The 18,071-nt window shown below is 37.8% G+C and overlaps 1 protein-coding gene and 1 long non-coding RNA gene across 2 annotated transcripts; one reads left to right on the top strand and one right to left on the bottom strand.

Moving 5' to 3' along the window:
* Positions 1-5,348: 5,348 nt before the first annotated feature.
* On the bottom strand, positions 5,349-6,427 carry LOC126381204 (uncharacterized). The gene is made up of 3 exons (XM_050030720.1): positions 6,420-6,427; positions 6,152-6,274; positions 5,349-5,712 (listed from the first exon to the last, which is right to left on the bottom strand). Coding segments are annotated over exons 1-3 (474 nt in total). The 5' UTR covers positions 6,422-6,427; the 3' UTR covers positions 5,349-5,363.
* Positions 6,428-6,712: 285 nt separating this feature from the next.
* On the top strand, positions 6,713-7,918 carry LOC126381222 (uncharacterized). The gene is made up of 5 exons (XR_007568731.1): positions 6,713-7,217; positions 7,324-7,405; positions 7,497-7,579; positions 7,672-7,742; positions 7,828-7,918. It is a non-coding gene; the product is annotated as an uncharacterized LOC126381222 (long non-coding RNA).
* The last annotated feature ends 10,153 nt before the right edge of the window (positions 7,919-18,071 follow it).

The raw sequence follows: 18,071 nt of genomic DNA, 5'->3' as shown, positions 1-18,071 counted from the left end.
AAACTTGATTGTCTTTGCTTACCGTATTTCACATTAATTCCAAATGCTCTAAACATCCTACAACACGTTAATAATAAATCGCAAAGAATGAAGCTGTGAAACATAATTGACAATCAAACGAACTTGCAAAGTGAAGTTCGATGATAATTATGTGAACAGCTTCATTCGAAGCGATTTACATACTCCCTCCCAACAGTTTTAGAACTACGTTGATCGAGATCAACCCCACCCTAAAAATGTGAAATACTTCTTTGAACTGAATGAAGCTCGGTCGGTACCAATACCGGTAGTGTGGTGGCCGGTAGGTAGTATGCGACTGGTATTTTTTCGTCTACCCTACAAAAATAATAAAATAAAGTCTCTGAATACCGTGCAAGACTGATGCGTAGAAACACTACTACAACACGTTAATAATAAATCGCAAAGAATGAAGCTGTGAAACATAATTATCATCGAACTTCACTTTGCAAGTTCGTTTGATTGTCAATTATAACTTATAGGTTTCTTCTTTCTCGTAAAAGTTATAACAAAGCATTTATCACTGTTTAAATGTAAGTAATTTTCTTTGCAATAGTTTTCAAAGTTATTAAGATCGTTATGTAATAAGTCACAGTCGGAAGAGCTCCGAATAACTCTAAACACTTTTGTATCATCGGCATAAAGTAATACATTCGAATTAGGCATGGACTTCACCATATCGTTAATGTAAAGCGTGAAAAGCAAGGGTCCCAAGTGAGAACCCTGCGGGACTCCTGAAGTGACCGACCTGGACTGCGAGACATATCCCTGAAGTGTAACACATTGATTCCTATTTTCTACATATGATTTTATCCACCTAAACAAATCGCCATGGATGCCGAGCCGCCAAATCTTTAGCAATAATGTGTAATGACAAACTTTATCAAATGCCTTGGCAAAATCGGCATACACGGCGTCAACGCTATAGCTTCTGTCCATTGCGTCCAGAATTACATCCGTAAAAGTAAGTAAATTTGTGTCAACAGAACGACCTCTATAAAAACCATGTTGATTAGGAACAATATGTCGACGAATTATATCAAAAAGTTGCTCCGTTACAAGTTTTTCCAATACTTTACTGAACTGGCAAAGTTTAGATATTGGCCGATACATTTCAACGTTTTGACTGGCCGAGCCCTTTGGTATAGGAGTAACTAAAGCTTGTTTCCATATTTTAGGTACACATCCTTCAGTTATAGACTTTTTAAAAACTACACATATAGGCAAGATTAAAGCGTCACTACAGTTTTTAATAAATAAGGGATGAATGCCGTCGGGCCCAGCCCCCTTGTGAATATTTAGTGACTTTAGACATTTGAGAACTTTGTTTTCATTTATTTCAATGCTGTGTATGTCGAGTGGAGGGTCAGTTACTTGCTCCATGGAATCACAGTTCAGAGAATCAGGTCTAGGATTTTCAAAAACTGAGTGAAAATGATCACTAAATAATTCACAAATCTCTTGCCCATTAGACGTAGTTTTACTTTTGTAAGTCATAGTCTGTGGTAGTCCATTACTAGACAAAATAGATTTAATATAAGACCAAAAGAATTTTGGATGTTGTTTTATTTTATTTTCGGAGTATTTAACGAAGTTACTAAAACATATATTTGTCATTTTTTCAGCTCGTTTACGCAACATTTTAAAAGAATCATAGTCCAATGGGTTTTTATATAGTTTCCACAGTTTGTGGAATTTACGTTTCTCACGAAGAATTTTTCGCAGCGGTATACTGTACCAAGCAGGTACTGAGTTTGACGACAATGACCTACGACAAGGTACGTGTTTGTTAATTAGGTTATTTATCAAGTCATAAAACTTTAAGACGCTTTCCTCAACGTTTAAATTTTCAAAGAAGTCATACCAATTAATTTGGGACAGTTCCAAATTGATTTTCACATAGTCACCAGAATGAAAATTAAAATTTTTTCTTGATATCGACGTGAAAGGAGGTATGTATTGTATAGTAAAGTTGATCGTTAAAGACTTATGCAGTTTAATGTCCTCTTTAGTTAATGGGTCATTGCAGACAGAAGTTTGACACATAGCATTACTAAATATTAAATCTAATATATTATTATGGTTATTAAAAATATAATTGTATTGTTCAAAGCTTACATAGGACATAAATTCATCCAAAAGCTGCGTAGTGGTATTACCAGAGGGTAATAAATGCACTTTAAGAGACGGCGAAACTACCCAGTTTGCTTCAAAAATGTTAAAATCTCCGGTTAACAGAAATAAATCATCTGGCCGATCAATTATTAATTGACTTGAAATTTCAAAGAAGCTCGATAATACGTCCGTATAATCGGATCCGCGAGCGATATAAACACATGCTATATTCAAATAACGGGTTTTATTATTTGAAGGTACATTTTTAATTTTGACTCCTAATGGAATTGATACCCATACACATTCGGCAAGTGTCGCGGGGGGCACCGGCCAGTCAAGACGCAAAGGTTGATATTTTGATCGGACTGCAATGAGCGCTCCACCACCGAACTCGTGGCCACTGTAATAGGCGGATCGATCGCACCTAAATACATCAAAACTGTTATCGAAATATTCCCTATTATAAAAGTTTGAGGTTAACCAGGTTTCTGTAATACAAATTATATCGTATTCCGAACAGGCAACCTTCATATAAAAATCTTTTGACTTAGTGCGAAGGCCCCTCACGTTTTGATAATAAATAATCATTTCTTTATCTAACGCCATTAATTATAAAGTTTATAGTAAGTATAATGTAAGATAAACAAACGAGTTTCAATTGAAAGGATCCTCGCAGAAGCAAACAAAAAATAATGAAACGGAAATACATCCCATTTTTGTAAGGTACATAACTACGTAAATGCACAAACTTCACATAATTGAGTTCCAACTCCAACTTAATTTTAAGTAGTAAATATAAAGGGTAGAATATTACATATAAAAAGAGTCATTTAAGTTTATTCAAATCTAACTTGTTATTAATACAAATGGATTTACTATTATCGTTCTTACGCATAAATATTTTAGAGTCGCGAATCCACAGATAAGTGTAATTTAGTTCGGCTTTCAATTCTCTAACACGTTTCAAAAGCAACTTGTTTGTTGGCGTAAGGTGGTCACCCATAAACAACGGAAGCGATGGGCCCGGTAATTCAATATCAGAAGTGGTTATTCCACGTCTTGCACGAACTGCTGAAAGGAATTCATTCTTCCTCCGTCGCTGGGTAAACTTTATAACTATAGCAGGCGGGCGAGGGTTTTTTTCATTAGCTTTTTCGGTGGTTTGAAACCTGCGCACTCGATGAATAATATCTATGTCGGTGTCAAGTAGTTGAAACCCAATGCGAACACATATGCTTCTCATTATTGTCATTAGATTTTCTCCGTTTGTAACGGGGACTCCAGAAATCTCAACATTATTTAGCATGGAGAATTGTTTATTTGCATTGTTTTCAGTGAGTAAGTAAGTTATTTTTTCTTTTGCCTCTTCCAGGGTTTTGGGAATATATGAAATGTTGGGCAAAACATCCTCGACCGCAGAAATTCTATTTTCCATCTCAGACAGTTCGGTTTTCATAACATTTTGTTCCTCTGATAGTTTTTTCGTTGTAGTAATGACTTGACGCAGTTGTTCCGTAATTTCTTCTGTTATTTCACTCCGCATTTTAGTTATAGATTCATTTAGTGTATCCGTGTGTTGGACCATCATTTCTTTAATGTAAGATCGGAAATCAGATAATTCTTCCTTAATATTACAGTCGCAGTCTCTAGTTTTCCTTTTGCGTAACGTAATACTGGATTGACCATCAGAATCTGAAGCCAAGAGTAAATTCGGTTGCGATCCATATTGTATGTCTGACCCCTTATGCGGAGAGCGCATCATGATCTATGTGTGTATACGCACGTCTCACCGATGTACTTGCCCACGCACAATGCAACACTATGAGTTGAAATGAGACAAACTCTGTCAGCCTTTCTTTGTCTTGCACGACGCTAACGGAGTCAATTCGTAATAACACAAATTAACTGTAACACTTAAAATAGACTTAACTACTATCACAATAAGGTTAAATTTCGAGAAAAGTAATAAATGATAATTTAGAAAAAATATTAAGTACACGACCACACTGCTCGGCGTACAAAGACGAATGGATTTTTCATTTGAATCAAAAAATTTGGTTCAAAAAAGATCCACAAAATAAAAAATGGTTACAAGGTACAATCGTAAATAACAACAAGAAAGATTTTAGATCATATGATGTTTTGGATTGTAATGGAGTCTTATACACAAGAACTTCTTATCATATTCGACCTCAATAATCTGATGATTCAAAAATGAGTGGGTGTGCAGTTCTAACTTTACAGTGTTCATGTTTAATTTGATTGTACTTTATGTTTAAGTCATAACTTATTTGTGTAGTAACTTAATTTTGAGATGTAAACAATTTACTTTGTTAAGTTTTTTTTATTGTATTTTTTTTTTTTTTTTTTGGAAAGGGGTATGATGTACTGTAGTGTAACCAAACGCAACGTATAGGAAAACCGAAACGCAAATGGTACAGACGGCCATGTTGACAGTTGTCATTGAATAATAAAGATATAAAAATGGTTAACCTATAATGCGTGGGTATAGACTACGGACGCCTCTAAAAAGACTGTAAGACAAGGCTTTATGATTTAGGGGGAAATTGGCCATTGTACGTAACGTACGCGTTGTAATAAAGATTGTTCATTTTATAAAATAAACCAGTGCTTCTATCATATCCGTGTTTAATTAATAGTAGTATATTATTGGGCATTCTGCCCCACCTATCGTTCGCTCTGCTCACGACCGTTCGCTGCGCTCACTTAGGTGGGTGGAATGCCCAATAATATAAAATAACACATTAATTACCCATCACAAGACAACACCAAGAACAAAATCAAGAATAACAACAAAAATAAAATGTGAAAAAAGTAAGTTATTGAAAAATGTTTTAACAAGTTTAAACAAGGTTCATGCTTTAATAATTCTATTTTGTATGTACTTACAATAGATGTTGTGAATACTGCCCACTGCAAGAGTATGTTTAACACAATGTAAACATGATAAAAATTTAATCATGATAAAAGTGTAAGTAATCGTGATAAACAGAATTTTAACTTCGCTAAATCTTTGAATAAGAATCGAATCTGCGTTTGTAATCAAAGTGATCAAAGTAACTAATCAAAGTGATTCAATGTTAATTTGAAGTACTTAAGTATCAGAAAATTTTTATTTACGAGTTTACGAGTGTGTAAGTATTGATGTTAGGCGTAATTAAAGAAAATAAGGTAGGTAAGGCGTAATGCTTTTATTTGTTCAATCGTGTTCAATCTACAAGTTTGTCAGAGTAAAATCGTGGTTCATCTTCAAAGTTTTTGTCAATTCGTGTAACTAGCTTCTGTAACAACTTCCACTCATCGCTGTCATCCGGAGTCTGCAGCTTGATTCGTAGAAGAGCCTTGCGCCAGACTTCTCTTGAATCAGTGTTGTTCACGTCGTTGGCATGGTATATCTTCAAGTCCACCACGTATTCGCCATCCAAGCTAGTTGTACGCCGCTCTGACCCGTTCGCCACCTTGTTCACGAAGTACGATACGATCCTCTTGTCGCTTCCTTCATTGCCGACCGTGCGCCCGTGACTTAGCCCGAAGATGTCGTGTGTCTTTGCTTTCTTCCTGTAATAAAAAGAAAATATATTTTAGAGTTACAAAGTAATAAAAACCAACTTGCTGTCATATTTGATAATAAATATAAATAGTTAAAACATTGGTGAATGTATGGAATGTAGGGAATGTATACTTGTTCGAGAGATAACGATAACATAAATAAAAACAAAGTGATTCTTGTGATACGTCCCCACAGGGATTCGAACCCGGGGCCTCCGGATCGTGAGCCCAACGCTCAACCACTGGACCACGGAGGCCATAAACAGCAGGAACAGCAGGAGCCTTTAAACTGAGGGATACGGACCGTTCTCGAACGTAAAGTAATGAACCGGATCGTAAATCGACAGGGAATCGAACCCGTGACTTCTGTTGAAGAAATCAAGGTATCAAGCCAATGCACCACCTGCTGAAAAAAATATTAACATGTCACATGGTTAATTATACTCACTTTGTATTCTCCTGGTCAATCGACGAAATCGACGGAGGGGCTCGCGAACGCTTCATTTGGCGTGCAGCAGGAGTCTTCTTTGTAGATCCCTGCTTCGGAATAACTTTGAATTCTGAATCGGACCTGAAACAAAATAAATCAAATCAAATCAATGTAATGTACTGCACTGTAACTGTAGAAATTCTTTGGGTGATGTGTACTCCCCACACTAATAGGTGAAGCAGAACTTCTAAGTTAAACCTCCAAAATTATGTGATGGAGAACTTACATAGTGCTCAGAAGTGGAACTTGTTTTAGCTTGAAGTGTTCACTTGCACAGCGCCGGGGTCGACTCAGGGCTGGTAAGCGGTGGCTGGTGTCGCTCAGGGCTCAACTCTCTTCACTGAGGAGCGGGGTTACTCAACTCTTTTCGGCGAGGAGGTTCTTGATCTGCTTCTGATAATTTTTACCAAAGACTTCGCTGTTTTATACCCTAAAACTAAAATTAAGCAAAAATGTTACATCGTAATTTAAAAAGCCATAAAGCCTATTTAATTCGTTGACATACGTCCTTTTCGAAAATATTTCATTTGGGATACCATGTTACAGCTCACGAAAACCTGCAACGTAAATTGAATAAAGCACTGAAAACCATTTAACATGAACTCTACCTATTATAAAAACTGCAAGCAAAAGCAACCTAATTCAATTACTGGTCGACCCACACGAGCGTTCGTGCTATACGTTAGAAAAACGATATGGTTCGCGGTCTGAGCGCCGCGTTTGCGTCAAATGTACGTTCGCGGAGTGCAAACGTTCACGAAACGCCCGTGTGAGGTTGACGTAATGATGAGCATTGACAAAAAATATTTAAAGTCATCTTTTTTCGATGAACAAATAGCTCACGGAATATTGCAACATCAATTCAAAAAAGCAATACCAGCATACCTACTTAATACGTAATACTTTTAATTACACGTGTCTAATACTTACTCAGAATTAGGTACCATACATATTTCGTCCGTTGAAGCCCTCGTACGTTTGAACCTCAAGATATATTTCAGAATTACTGTGATTTACCAAAAAGGTGAGTTTGAATTAAAATAAGTTTACCTAAGTACTGTAATTCAGTTATTTTTTTCATAAATCAATAATTATGAACTTATGAGCTAATAACTTTAAATTTCTTACAGCCTACTTATTAAAAATTAAGTAGAAGATCCACGATCTGCACCGATACACAGAGGAAGTTATTTCAACAACTTACAACAAAAAGTGAGTAAGAACAAAATTATACTTAAGTAAATACTTATTTAAACTATAAAAAAATGGTTAGTGAACTAATAAAATTACGAAATATTTACAGGTCAAAAAGGGAATCGCTCTCTTGCTGCGATTCATGAGTGAAAATTCAAGAAAGTACTATTAAAGTCAACGATCACTCTCGAGGTAAGAGTGCACAATATTTATTTTCATACGCACCTAATCTAGCTCAAAAAACCGGTAAACGATGAAGATATTGATTTAATTCTAACTTTCAGATACGAGGTGACTACCATTCTTTATCGACTTGAAGCTAGCCAGATGACGAGTTGATGTAGACCCTTAAATGGTAAGTCTGAATAGTGTCATAATTAAAGTTAGTTTAGGTTATCGACATTTGCCTATTTATTAATATATAAATGCATGTTTCACAGATTATACTCGGGTTGAACTTATAATCATCTTTAAGGACTCTCCACATCGACGCTACTCGCGCAGTCGAAGAGCTCCTGATTTCCTGCTTCAAATAATTGTATGTAACTACTTTTAATTTATCTCTCTCTCTGTCTGATTAAGAGAAAGCCTGTGCCCAGCAGTTTATGTTAAGTTATAATATTAATTAGTATTTAGATCGCCTTATAGTCTATAGGTTTTACTCAATTCGTCTCATAATTAAAACAATATCACAAAAGTGTCTTTATAGATTTTGGTAGGAAGGTTCTTTTTTTTGAACCATTTTCGATTTTATTTAAAATGGGTTACTGCTCTGTGTGTAATGTTAATGTTAATGGAAGACAGTGGACTGGACATTTCCGTAGCAGTAAGCACAAAAATAATTGTACTGCTCCGCTTTATGATAACATCCGCTTTTAAAGGACGTATAGTAAGTTATCGAATTATTGCATCTAATGAAGAAGCAAAAAACTTACCTTCTTTATTTTTAAACAACATTCGTAAACAAATTAGATCTCTTGTAAATCACGCCTTACAAGTCCACACTTCTGTTAAAATTAACTTCGAATTTTTTTTATCTTTTCTTTTGCCTAAAACTGACGTACAAGAAGTAAAGTCGTTTGCTACAAAGAACTTTACAATTCACTTAAATTTTGACTTTGATAACCTTTATAACGAAGTTGTTTCTTTTCTGTTGAATAAAGTAGGGGAATTTGAAGAAAGAGACAGTGGTTGGACATTTTTAAGCAATTCACACCTTGAAATAAATATAAATAAATATCAGCCTTTAAGCGGTTCCAGCTTTATCTCATTGCCTAAATATATAAGAAACAAAAAAGCATGCCTCAATATACAAAACAAGGATGACTTTTGTTTCTTATGGTGTGTAACCGCTGCTCTGTATCCTTCAAAAAAGCACCCAGAGCGGGTATCATCGTATCCCCATTTTCAACAAGTACTAAACATTAAAGACTTAAATTTTCCGATCACTTTCTCAGATATTTCTATATTTGAAAAAAATAACCCTAGTTTGAGTATTTTTGTTTATGGATTAAAAAATGGTAAAGAAATAACAGGTCCGTTATACAAATCAGAGTCGACCATAAAGAACGATAAACGTAAAGTTGTACATCTTTTGTTCCTAGAAAACGATACATCGTCTCATTTTTGTCTAATCAAAGACTTGACTCGTCTTGTTAGAAACCAAATTACTAAACATCACGAAAAAGTTTATTACTGTGAAAACTGTTTGTTATTTTTCCACTCAGTTGAACGCATCAATAGTCATTTATGCGAAGGAACTGTTACTGTTTTACCAGAAGAGGGTTCATTTATTACATTTAAAAATTACAACAGAAAACAAGACATTCCGTTTGTTATCTATGCCGATTTCGAAACAATTCTGCGACCTATTCAAGACAATGACGGTGATACTGCTAACACAACAAAATTGCAATGTCACGTGCCCGCGGCGTTTGCGTATAATATTGTGTCTTCCATTGATCCTAATTTTAACCAATTTAGAATTTATCGTGGTAGAGATTGTGTTAATAAATTCATAAATATGCTTTTGGATGATGCTAAGGAAATTAATACTTTATTGAATACGAATCGAGGAATGAAATTTACTGAAAGTGATGCTCGTGAGTTCGAAAAATCTTTATATTGCCACATTTGTAATAATTTTTTATGGGGGAAAAAAGTTAGAGATCATTGTCATATTACTGGAAAGTATCGCGGAGCAGCCCATCGTCATTGTAATTTACAATTTAAAGTTCCTAAATGTATCCCGATCTTTTTCCATAATTTATCTGGCTACGATTGCCATTTATTTATTAAGCAGTTAGGAGAGGTTCCTGGAAAAATAACAATAATACCTAAAACGAAGGAAAAGTACACCTCGTTTTCTAAATTTGTTCCTATCAACGAAAAAGAGTACATACATTTACGTTTCGTAGATTCTTTTAATTTCTTAGGAACGAGTTTAGACAAACTAACCAAAACAATGAAAACTGAGGATTTTGTTTATCTTCGGCGTCATTTTCCTGAAGAGGAAAAATTCAAATTATTGACTCGTAAGGGAGTGTATCCTTATGATTATATGTCAAGTTGGGATAATTACGAAGAAACCGCACTGCCATCGAAGTCTTGTTTTTTTAATTCATTAAATAATGATCCAATTTCCGATGATGATTACAATCACGCGATGTCTGTATGGTCGCGATTTAGTTTGACTAGTTTAGGAGAGTATACTGACTTGTATCTCAAATCGGATGTTCTTCTGTTAACTGATATATTTCAGAATTTCCGTAAGACCTGTAAGCGACATTACACTCTCGACCCTGCCTTTTACATCTCAGCGCCAAGCCTATCGTTTGACGCTATGTTATTAATAACAGGAATCAAACTTGAACTTATATCTGACATAGAAATTACCCGAATGATTCAAGACGGAATTCGAGGTGGATTATGTATGTGTTCGCATCGCTATGCTAAAGCTAACAATAAATATATTAATGAACTAGATTTCGCGTGGTTCGCTCGCAGCAAGCTGCTCGCGTGTCTTGTTTTCCCGCCATTTTTTTACCGCGATAGAATTTGACCAAGACTTAAATAGGTCTCGTGAAATCAAAAAAGTTCTAGGTGCTATAGTTTTGCCAGGCCGTAGGGTGACCCCTGATGCGGAGCAGTTTTCCAAATTGACGTTCCGATCACACCCCAATACATCATTTTTACCTCTGAGACATTTTCTGGAAAAACGAAAATTTTGTATGGCGGCCATCTTGATTTTCCGCCATTTTATTTTTTTTCACCGGCGATTGGATTTGACCAAGATTTAAATACGTTATGCGAAAAAATCATTGTTCCAGGTGCGATAGGTTAGCCAGGCCGTAGGGTGTCTCCCTGATGTGGAGCAGTTTTTCAAGATCGAGCAGTTTTTCCATACTCAACTTGACGTTTCGATCACACCTCCCATACATCATTTTTACACCCGAGGCATTTTTTAAAAAATCAAAATTTTGTATGGCGGCCATCTTGTTTTTCCGCCATTTTGGTTTTTTTGCAGCGGGGATTGGATTTGACCAAGATTTAAATATGTTTCGCGAAAGAAAAATTGCTCCAGGTCTTATAGTTTTGCCAGGCCGTAGGGTGTCTCCCTGATGCGGAGCATATTTTGAAGATAGTGAAGTGTTTTCATACTCCACAAGACGTTCCGATTACATCCCCATACACAGTTTTTACTCCCGATGCATTTTCTGAAAAAACAAAATTTTGTATGGCGGCCATCTTGTTTTTCCGCCATTTTGATTTTTTTTCAACGGCGATTGGATTTGACCAAGATTTAAGAAGGTTTTGTGAAAAAAGAATCTTTCTAGGTGCGATAGTTTTGCCAGGCCGTAGGGTGTCTCCCTGATGCGGAGCAGTTTTCCAAGATCTGGAAGTTTTCCCATACTCACCGGGAGACCCAGATCACTTTTCTTATACATTATTTTTACCCCCCGACGCTCCTTCTGGGAGAACAATTATGTCAGTGAGTCAGTGAGTCAATGGGTTTGTAGCTATATATAATATAACTAGATTTCGCGTGGTTCGCTCGCAGCAAGCTGCTCGCGTGTCCTGTATTAAATCGAAGCTATGTATGGCGGCCATCTTGTTTTTCCGCCATTGTTTTACCGCGATAAAATTAGACCAAGACTTAAATAGGTCTCGTGAAACCAAAAAAGTTCTAGGTGCTATAGTTTTGCCAGGCCGTAGGGTGTCTCCCTGATGCGGAGCAGTTTTCCAAGATGACGTTCCGATCACACCCCAATACATCATTTTTACCTCTGAGACATTTTCTGGAAAAACAAAAATTTGTATGGCGGCCATCTTGTTTTTCGGCCATTTTGTTTTTTTTTTTTCACTGGCGATAAAATTTGACCAAGACTTTAATAGGCTTCGTGAAAAAAAAAAAGTTCCAGCTGCGATAGTTTCGCCAGGCTGTAGGGTGTCTCCCTGATGCGGAGCAGCTTTTGAAGATCGAAAAGTATCTCCAAACTCAACATGATGTTTCGATCACATTTCTCATACATCATTTTTACCCCCGAGGCATTTTCGGGAAAAACGAAAATTTCGTATGGCGGCCATCTTGTTTTTCCGCCATTTTGGTTTTTTTTCACCGGGGATTGAATTTGACCAAGATTTAAATAGGTTTCGTGAAAAAAATATTGCTCTAGGTTTTATAGTTTTGCCAGGCCGTAGGGTGTCTCCCTGATGCAGAGCAGTTTTTCAAGATCGAGCAGTATTGAAATACTCAACATGACGATCCGATCACATCCCTATACATCATTTTTACCCTCGAGGCATTTTCAGGAAAAACGAAAATTTTGTATGGCGGCCATCTTGTTTTTCCGCCATTTTGGTTTTTTTTCACTCACGATAGAATTTGACCAAGATTTAAATAGGTTTTGCGAAAAAGAAATTGATCCAGATGTGATAGTTTTTCCAGGCCGTAGGGTGTCTCTCTGATGCGGAGCAGGTTTTCAAGATCGAGAAGTATTTCCATACTCAACTTGACGTTTCGATCACACCTCCCATACATCATTTTTACACCCGAGGCATTTAAAAAAAAAAACAAAATTTTGTATGGCGGCCATCTTGTTTTTCCGCCATTTTGTTTTTTTTTCACCCACAATAAAATTTTACCAAGATTTAAATAGGTTTTGTGAAAAAAGAATCGTTCCAGGTGCGATAGTTGCGCCAGGCCGTAGGGTCTCTCCCTGATGCGGAGCAGTTTTCCAAGATCTGGAAGTTTTCCCATACTCATCGGAAGATCTTGATCACACCCCCCATACATCATTTTTACCCCCCGGCGCTCCTTCTGGGAGAACAACCCTGTCAGTGAGTCAGTCAGTCAGTCAGTCAGTGGGTTTGTAGCTTTATATAATATAACTAGATGTCGCGTGGTTCGCTCGCAGCAAGCTGCTCGCGTGTCTTGTTTTCCCGCCATTTTTATACCGCGATAGAATTTGACCAAGACTAAAATAGGTCTCGTGAAATCAAAAAAGTTCTAGGTGCTATAGTTTTGCCAGGCCGTAGGGGGACTCCCTGATGCGGAGCAGTTTTCCAAGATGACGTTCCGATCACACCCCTGTACATCATTTTTACACCCGAGACATTTTCATGAAAAACAAAAATTTTATGGCGGCCATCTTGTTTTTCGGCCATTTTGTTTTTTTTTTTCACCGGCGATAAAATTTGACCAAAATTTAAATAGGTTTCGTGAAAACAAAAAAGTTCCAGGTGCGATAGATTTGCCAGGCCGTAGGGTGTCTCCCTGATGCGGAGCAGTTTTTGAAGACCAAGAAGTATTTCCATACTCTACAAGACGTTTCGATTACAACCCTATACACAGTTATTTTCCCCGAGACATTTTCTAGAAAAACAAAATTTTGTATGGCGGCCATCTTGTTTTTCCGCCATTTTGATTTTTTTTCACCTACGATAGAATTTGACCAAGAATTAAATAGCTTTTGTGAAAAAAGAATCGTTCCAGGTGCGATAGTTTTGCCAGGCCGTGGGGTGTCTCCCTGATGCGGAGCAGTTTTTGAAGATTGAGAACATTTTCCGTACTCGACAAGACACTCTAATTACATCCCCATACACAGTTTTTACCCCCGAGGCATTTTCAGGAAAAACGAAAAATATGTATGGCGGCCATCTTGTTTTTCCGCCATTTTGTTTTTTTTTCACCGGCGATAAAATTTGACCAAGATTTAAATAAGTATCGTGAAAACAAAAAAGTCTTAGGTGCGATAGTTTCGCCAGGCCGTAGGGTGTCTCTCTGATGAGGAGCAGATTTCAAAGATCTACAAGTTATTCTATATTGAAGTCGACGTTCCGATGATATCCCCATACACAGTTTTTACCCCCGAGGCATTTTCAGGAAAAACGAAAAATATGTATGGCGGCCATCTTGTTTTTCCGCCATTTTGATTTTTTTTCACTGCCAATTGAATTTGACCAAGGTTTAAATATGTCTTGTGAAAACCAAAAAGTTCTAGGTGCTATAGTTTTGCCAGGCCGTCGGGTGTCTCCCTGATGCGGAGCAGTTTTCGAAGATATAGCAGTATTTCCATACTCAACAAGACGTTCCGATTACACCTCCGTACACAGTTTTTACCCCCAAGACATTTTCTTGAAAAACAAAAATTTGTATGGCGGCCATCTTGTTTATCCGCCATTTTGATTTTTTTTCACCCACGATAGAATTTGACCAAAATTTTAATAGGTTTCGTGAAAAAAGAATCGTTCCAGGTGCGATAGTTTTGCCAGACGGTAGGGTGTCTCCCTGATGCGGAGCAGTTTTCCAAGATCTGGAAGTTTTCCCATACTCACCGGAAGATTTGGATCACACCCCCCATACATCATTTTCACCCCCCGATGCTCCTTCTGGGAGAACAACCCTGTCAGTGAGTCAGTCAGTCAGTCAGTCAGTCAGTCAGTCAGTGGGTTTGCAGCTATATATAATATAACTAGATTTCGCGTGGTTCGCTCGCAGCAAGCTGCTCGCGTGTCCTGTATTAGTTCGAAGCTATGTATGGCGGCCATCTTGTTTTTCCACCATTGTTTTACCGCGATAGAATTTGACCAAGACTTAAATAGGTCTCGTGAAACCAAAAAAGTTCTAGGTGCTATAGTTTTGCCAGGCCGTAGGGTGTCTCCCTGATGCGGAGCAGTTTTCCAAGATGACATTCCGATCACACCCCTATACATATTTTTGACCTCGTGGAATTTTCTAGAAAAACAAAATTTTGTATGGCGGCCATCTTGTTTTTCCGCCATTTTGTTTTTTTTTTCACCGGCGATAAAATTTGACGAAGATTTAAATAGTTTTTGTGGAAACAAAAAAGGTTCAGATGCGATAGTTTCGCCAGGCCGTAGGGTGCCGCCCTGATGCGGAGCAGCTTTTAAAGATCGAGAAGTATTTCCATACTCCACAAGACGTTCCGATTATAACCCTATACACAGTTATTTTCCTCGAGACATTTTCTAGAAAAACGTTTTTTTGTATGGCGGCCATCTTGTTTTTCCGCCATTTTAATATTTTTTCACCGTTGATGGAATTTGACCAAGATTTAAATAGATTTTGTGAAAGAAAAATTGGTTTAGGTACCATAGCTATGCCAGGCCATAGGGTGCCGCCCTGATGCGGAGCAGCTTTCCAAGATCGAGAAGTATATCTATACTTAACAAGACGTTCCGATTACATCCCCATACATTATTTTTACCACCGAGACATTTTATGAAAAAACAAAAGTTTGTATGGCGGCCATCTTGTTTTTCCGCCATTTTGATTTTATTTCACTCACGATAGAATTTGACCAAGTTTTAAATAGGTTTTGTGAAAACAGTATTGTTCTAGGTGCGATAGTTTTGCCAGGCCGTAGGGTGTCTCCCTGATGCGGAGCAGTTTTTCAAGATCGAGCATTTTTGGAATACTCAACATGAAGATCCGATCACATCCCTATACATCATTTTTACCCCCGAGGCATTTTCAGGAAAAACGAAAAATTTGTATGGCGGCCATCTTGATTTTCCACCATTTTGTTTTTTTTCAACGGCTATTAAATTTGACCAAGATTTAAATAGGTTCTGTGAAAAAATAATCGTTCCAGGTGCGATAGTTTTGTCAGGCCGTAGGGTGTCTCCCTGATGCGGAGCAGTTTCTGAAGATCAAGAAGTATTTCCATACTCAACAAGACGTTCCAATTACAACCTCATACACAGTTTTTATCCCCGAGACATTTTCTAAAAAAATAAAATTTTGTATGGCGGCCATCTTGTTTTTCCGCCATTTTGTTTTTTTTTCACCGGTGATTGAATTTGACCAGTAATAAAATAGGTTTCGTGAAAAAAGAATCGTTCCAGGTGCGATAGTTGCGCCAGGCCGTAGGGTGTCTGCCTGATGCGGAGCAGTTTTCCAAGATCTGGAAGTTTTCCCATACTCACCGGAAGATCTTGATCACACCCCCCATACATCAGTTTTACCCCCCGACGCTCCTTCTGGGAGAACAACCCTGTCAGTGAGTCAGTGAGTCAGTCAGTGGGTTTGTAGCTATATATAATATAATAATAATAATAATAACGAGATGTCGCGTGGTTCGCTCGCAGCAAGCTGCTCGCGTGTCTTGTTTTCCCGCCATTTTTTTACCGCGATAGAATTTGACCAAGACTTGAATAGGTCTCGTGAAATCAAAAAAGTTCTAGGTGCTATAGTTTTGCCAGGCCGTAGGGTGACCCCTGATGCGGAGCAGTTTTCCAAGATGACGTTCCGATCACACCCCAATACATCATTTTTACCTCTGAGACATTTTCTGGAAAAACAAAAATTTGTATGGCGGCCATCTTGTTTTTCGGCCATTTTGTTTTTTTTTTCACTGGCGATAAAATTTGACCAAGACTTTAATAGGTTTCGTGAAAACAAAAAAGTTCTAGGTGCTATAGTTTTGCCAGGCCGTAGGGTGTCTCCCTGATGCGGAGCAGTTTTCCAAGATGACGTTCCGATCACACCCCTATACATATTTTTTGACCTTGAGGAATTTTCTAGAAAAACAAAAATTTATATGGCGGCCATCTTGTTTTTCGGCCATTTTGTTTTTTTTTTTTCACGGGCGATAAAATTTGACTAAGATTTTAATAGGTTTGGTGGAAAAAAAAATGTTCCAAGTGCGATAGTTTTGCCACGCCTTAGGGTGTCTCCCTGATGCGGAGCAGTTCTCGAAAACCTGGAAGTATACCCGTACTCTACATGACGTTCCGATCACATCTCTGTACATAATTTTTACCTTCGAGGCATTTTCTGGAAAAACTAAATTTTGTATGGCGGCCATCTTGTTTTTCCGCCATTTTGATTTTTTTTCACCCACGATAGAATTTGACCAAGATTTAAATAGGTTTTGCGAAAAAATAATTGATCTAGGTATAATAGTTGAGCCAGACTGTAGGGTGTCTCCCTGATGCGGAGCAGTTTTCCAAGATCTGGAAGTTTTCCCATACTCATCGGAACATCTTGATCACATCTCCCATACATCATTTTTACCCCCCGACGCTCCTTCTGGGAGAACAACCCTGTCAGTGAGTCAGTCAGTGAGTCAGTACATGGGTTTGTAGCTATATATAATATAATAACTAGATGTCGCGTGGTTCGCTCGCAGCAAGCTGCTCGCGTGTCCTGTATTGGTTCGAAGCTTTTTCCCGCCATTTTTTTACCGCGATAGAATTTGACCAAGACTTAAATAGGTCTCGTGAAATCAAAAAAGTTCTAGGTGCTATAGTTTTGCCAGGCCGTAGAGTGATCCCTGATGCGGAGCAGTTTTCCAAGATGACGTTCCGATCACACCCCAATACATCATTTTTACCTCGTGAGACATTTTCTGGAAAAACAAAAATTTGTATGGCGGCCATCTTGTTTTTCGGCCATTTTGTTTTTTTTTCACTGGCGATAAAATTTGACCAAGACTTTAATAGGCTTCGTGAAAACAAAAAAGTTCCAGGTGCGATAGTTTCGCCAGGCTGTAGGGTGTCTCCCTGATGCGGAGCAGTTTTCCAAGATGACGTTCCGATCACACCCCTATACATCATTTTTACACCCGAGACATTTTCTGTAAAAACAAAATTTTGTATGGCGGCCATCTTGTTTTTCCGCCATATAGTTTTTTTTTTCTCTAGCGATAAGATTTGACCAAGATTTAAATAGGTCTCGTGAAAAAAGAATCGTTCCAGGTGCGATAGTTTTGCCTGGCCGTAGGGTGTCTCCCTGATGCGGAGCAGATATCGAAGATCGAGAAGTACTTCCATACTCAACATGACGATCCGATCACATCCCTATACATCATTTTTACCCCCGAGGCATTTTCAGGAAAAACGAAAAATTTGTATGGCGGCCATCTTGTTTTTCCGCCATTTTGGTTTTTTTTCACCGGCGATTGAATTTGACCAAGATTTTAATAGGTCATGCGAAAACAAAATTGCTCCAGGTTTTATAGTTTCGCCAGGCCGTAGGGTGTCTCCCTGATGCGGAGCAGATTTTTAAGATCGAGCAGTATTTCCATACTCAACAATACCTTCCGATTATACCCCCATTCACAGTTTTTACCCCCGAGACATTTTTTGAAAAAACATTTTTTTGTATGGCGGCCATCTTGTTTTTCGGCCATTTTGTTTTTTTTCACCGGCGATAAAA

The sequence above is a fragment of the Pectinophora gossypiella genome, unplaced genomic scaffold (genome assembly GCF_024362695.1).
Source record: "Pectinophora gossypiella unplaced genomic scaffold, ilPecGoss1.1 Pgos_40, whole genome shotgun sequence".
Classification (NCBI taxonomy): Eukaryota; Metazoa; Arthropoda; class Insecta; order Lepidoptera; family Gelechiidae; genus Pectinophora; species Pectinophora gossypiella.
Note: the sequence above shows the minus strand (reverse complement) of the source record. Positions and strands in the feature narration are given on the sequence as shown.

Coding starts and splice junctions, on each gene's coding strand:
- LOC126381204 (XM_050030720.1), bottom strand. Junction 5,713..6,151: donor ATTGACCAGGAGAATACAAA/GTGAGTATAATT, acceptor TTTTTATTACAG/GAAGAAAGCAAAGACACACG.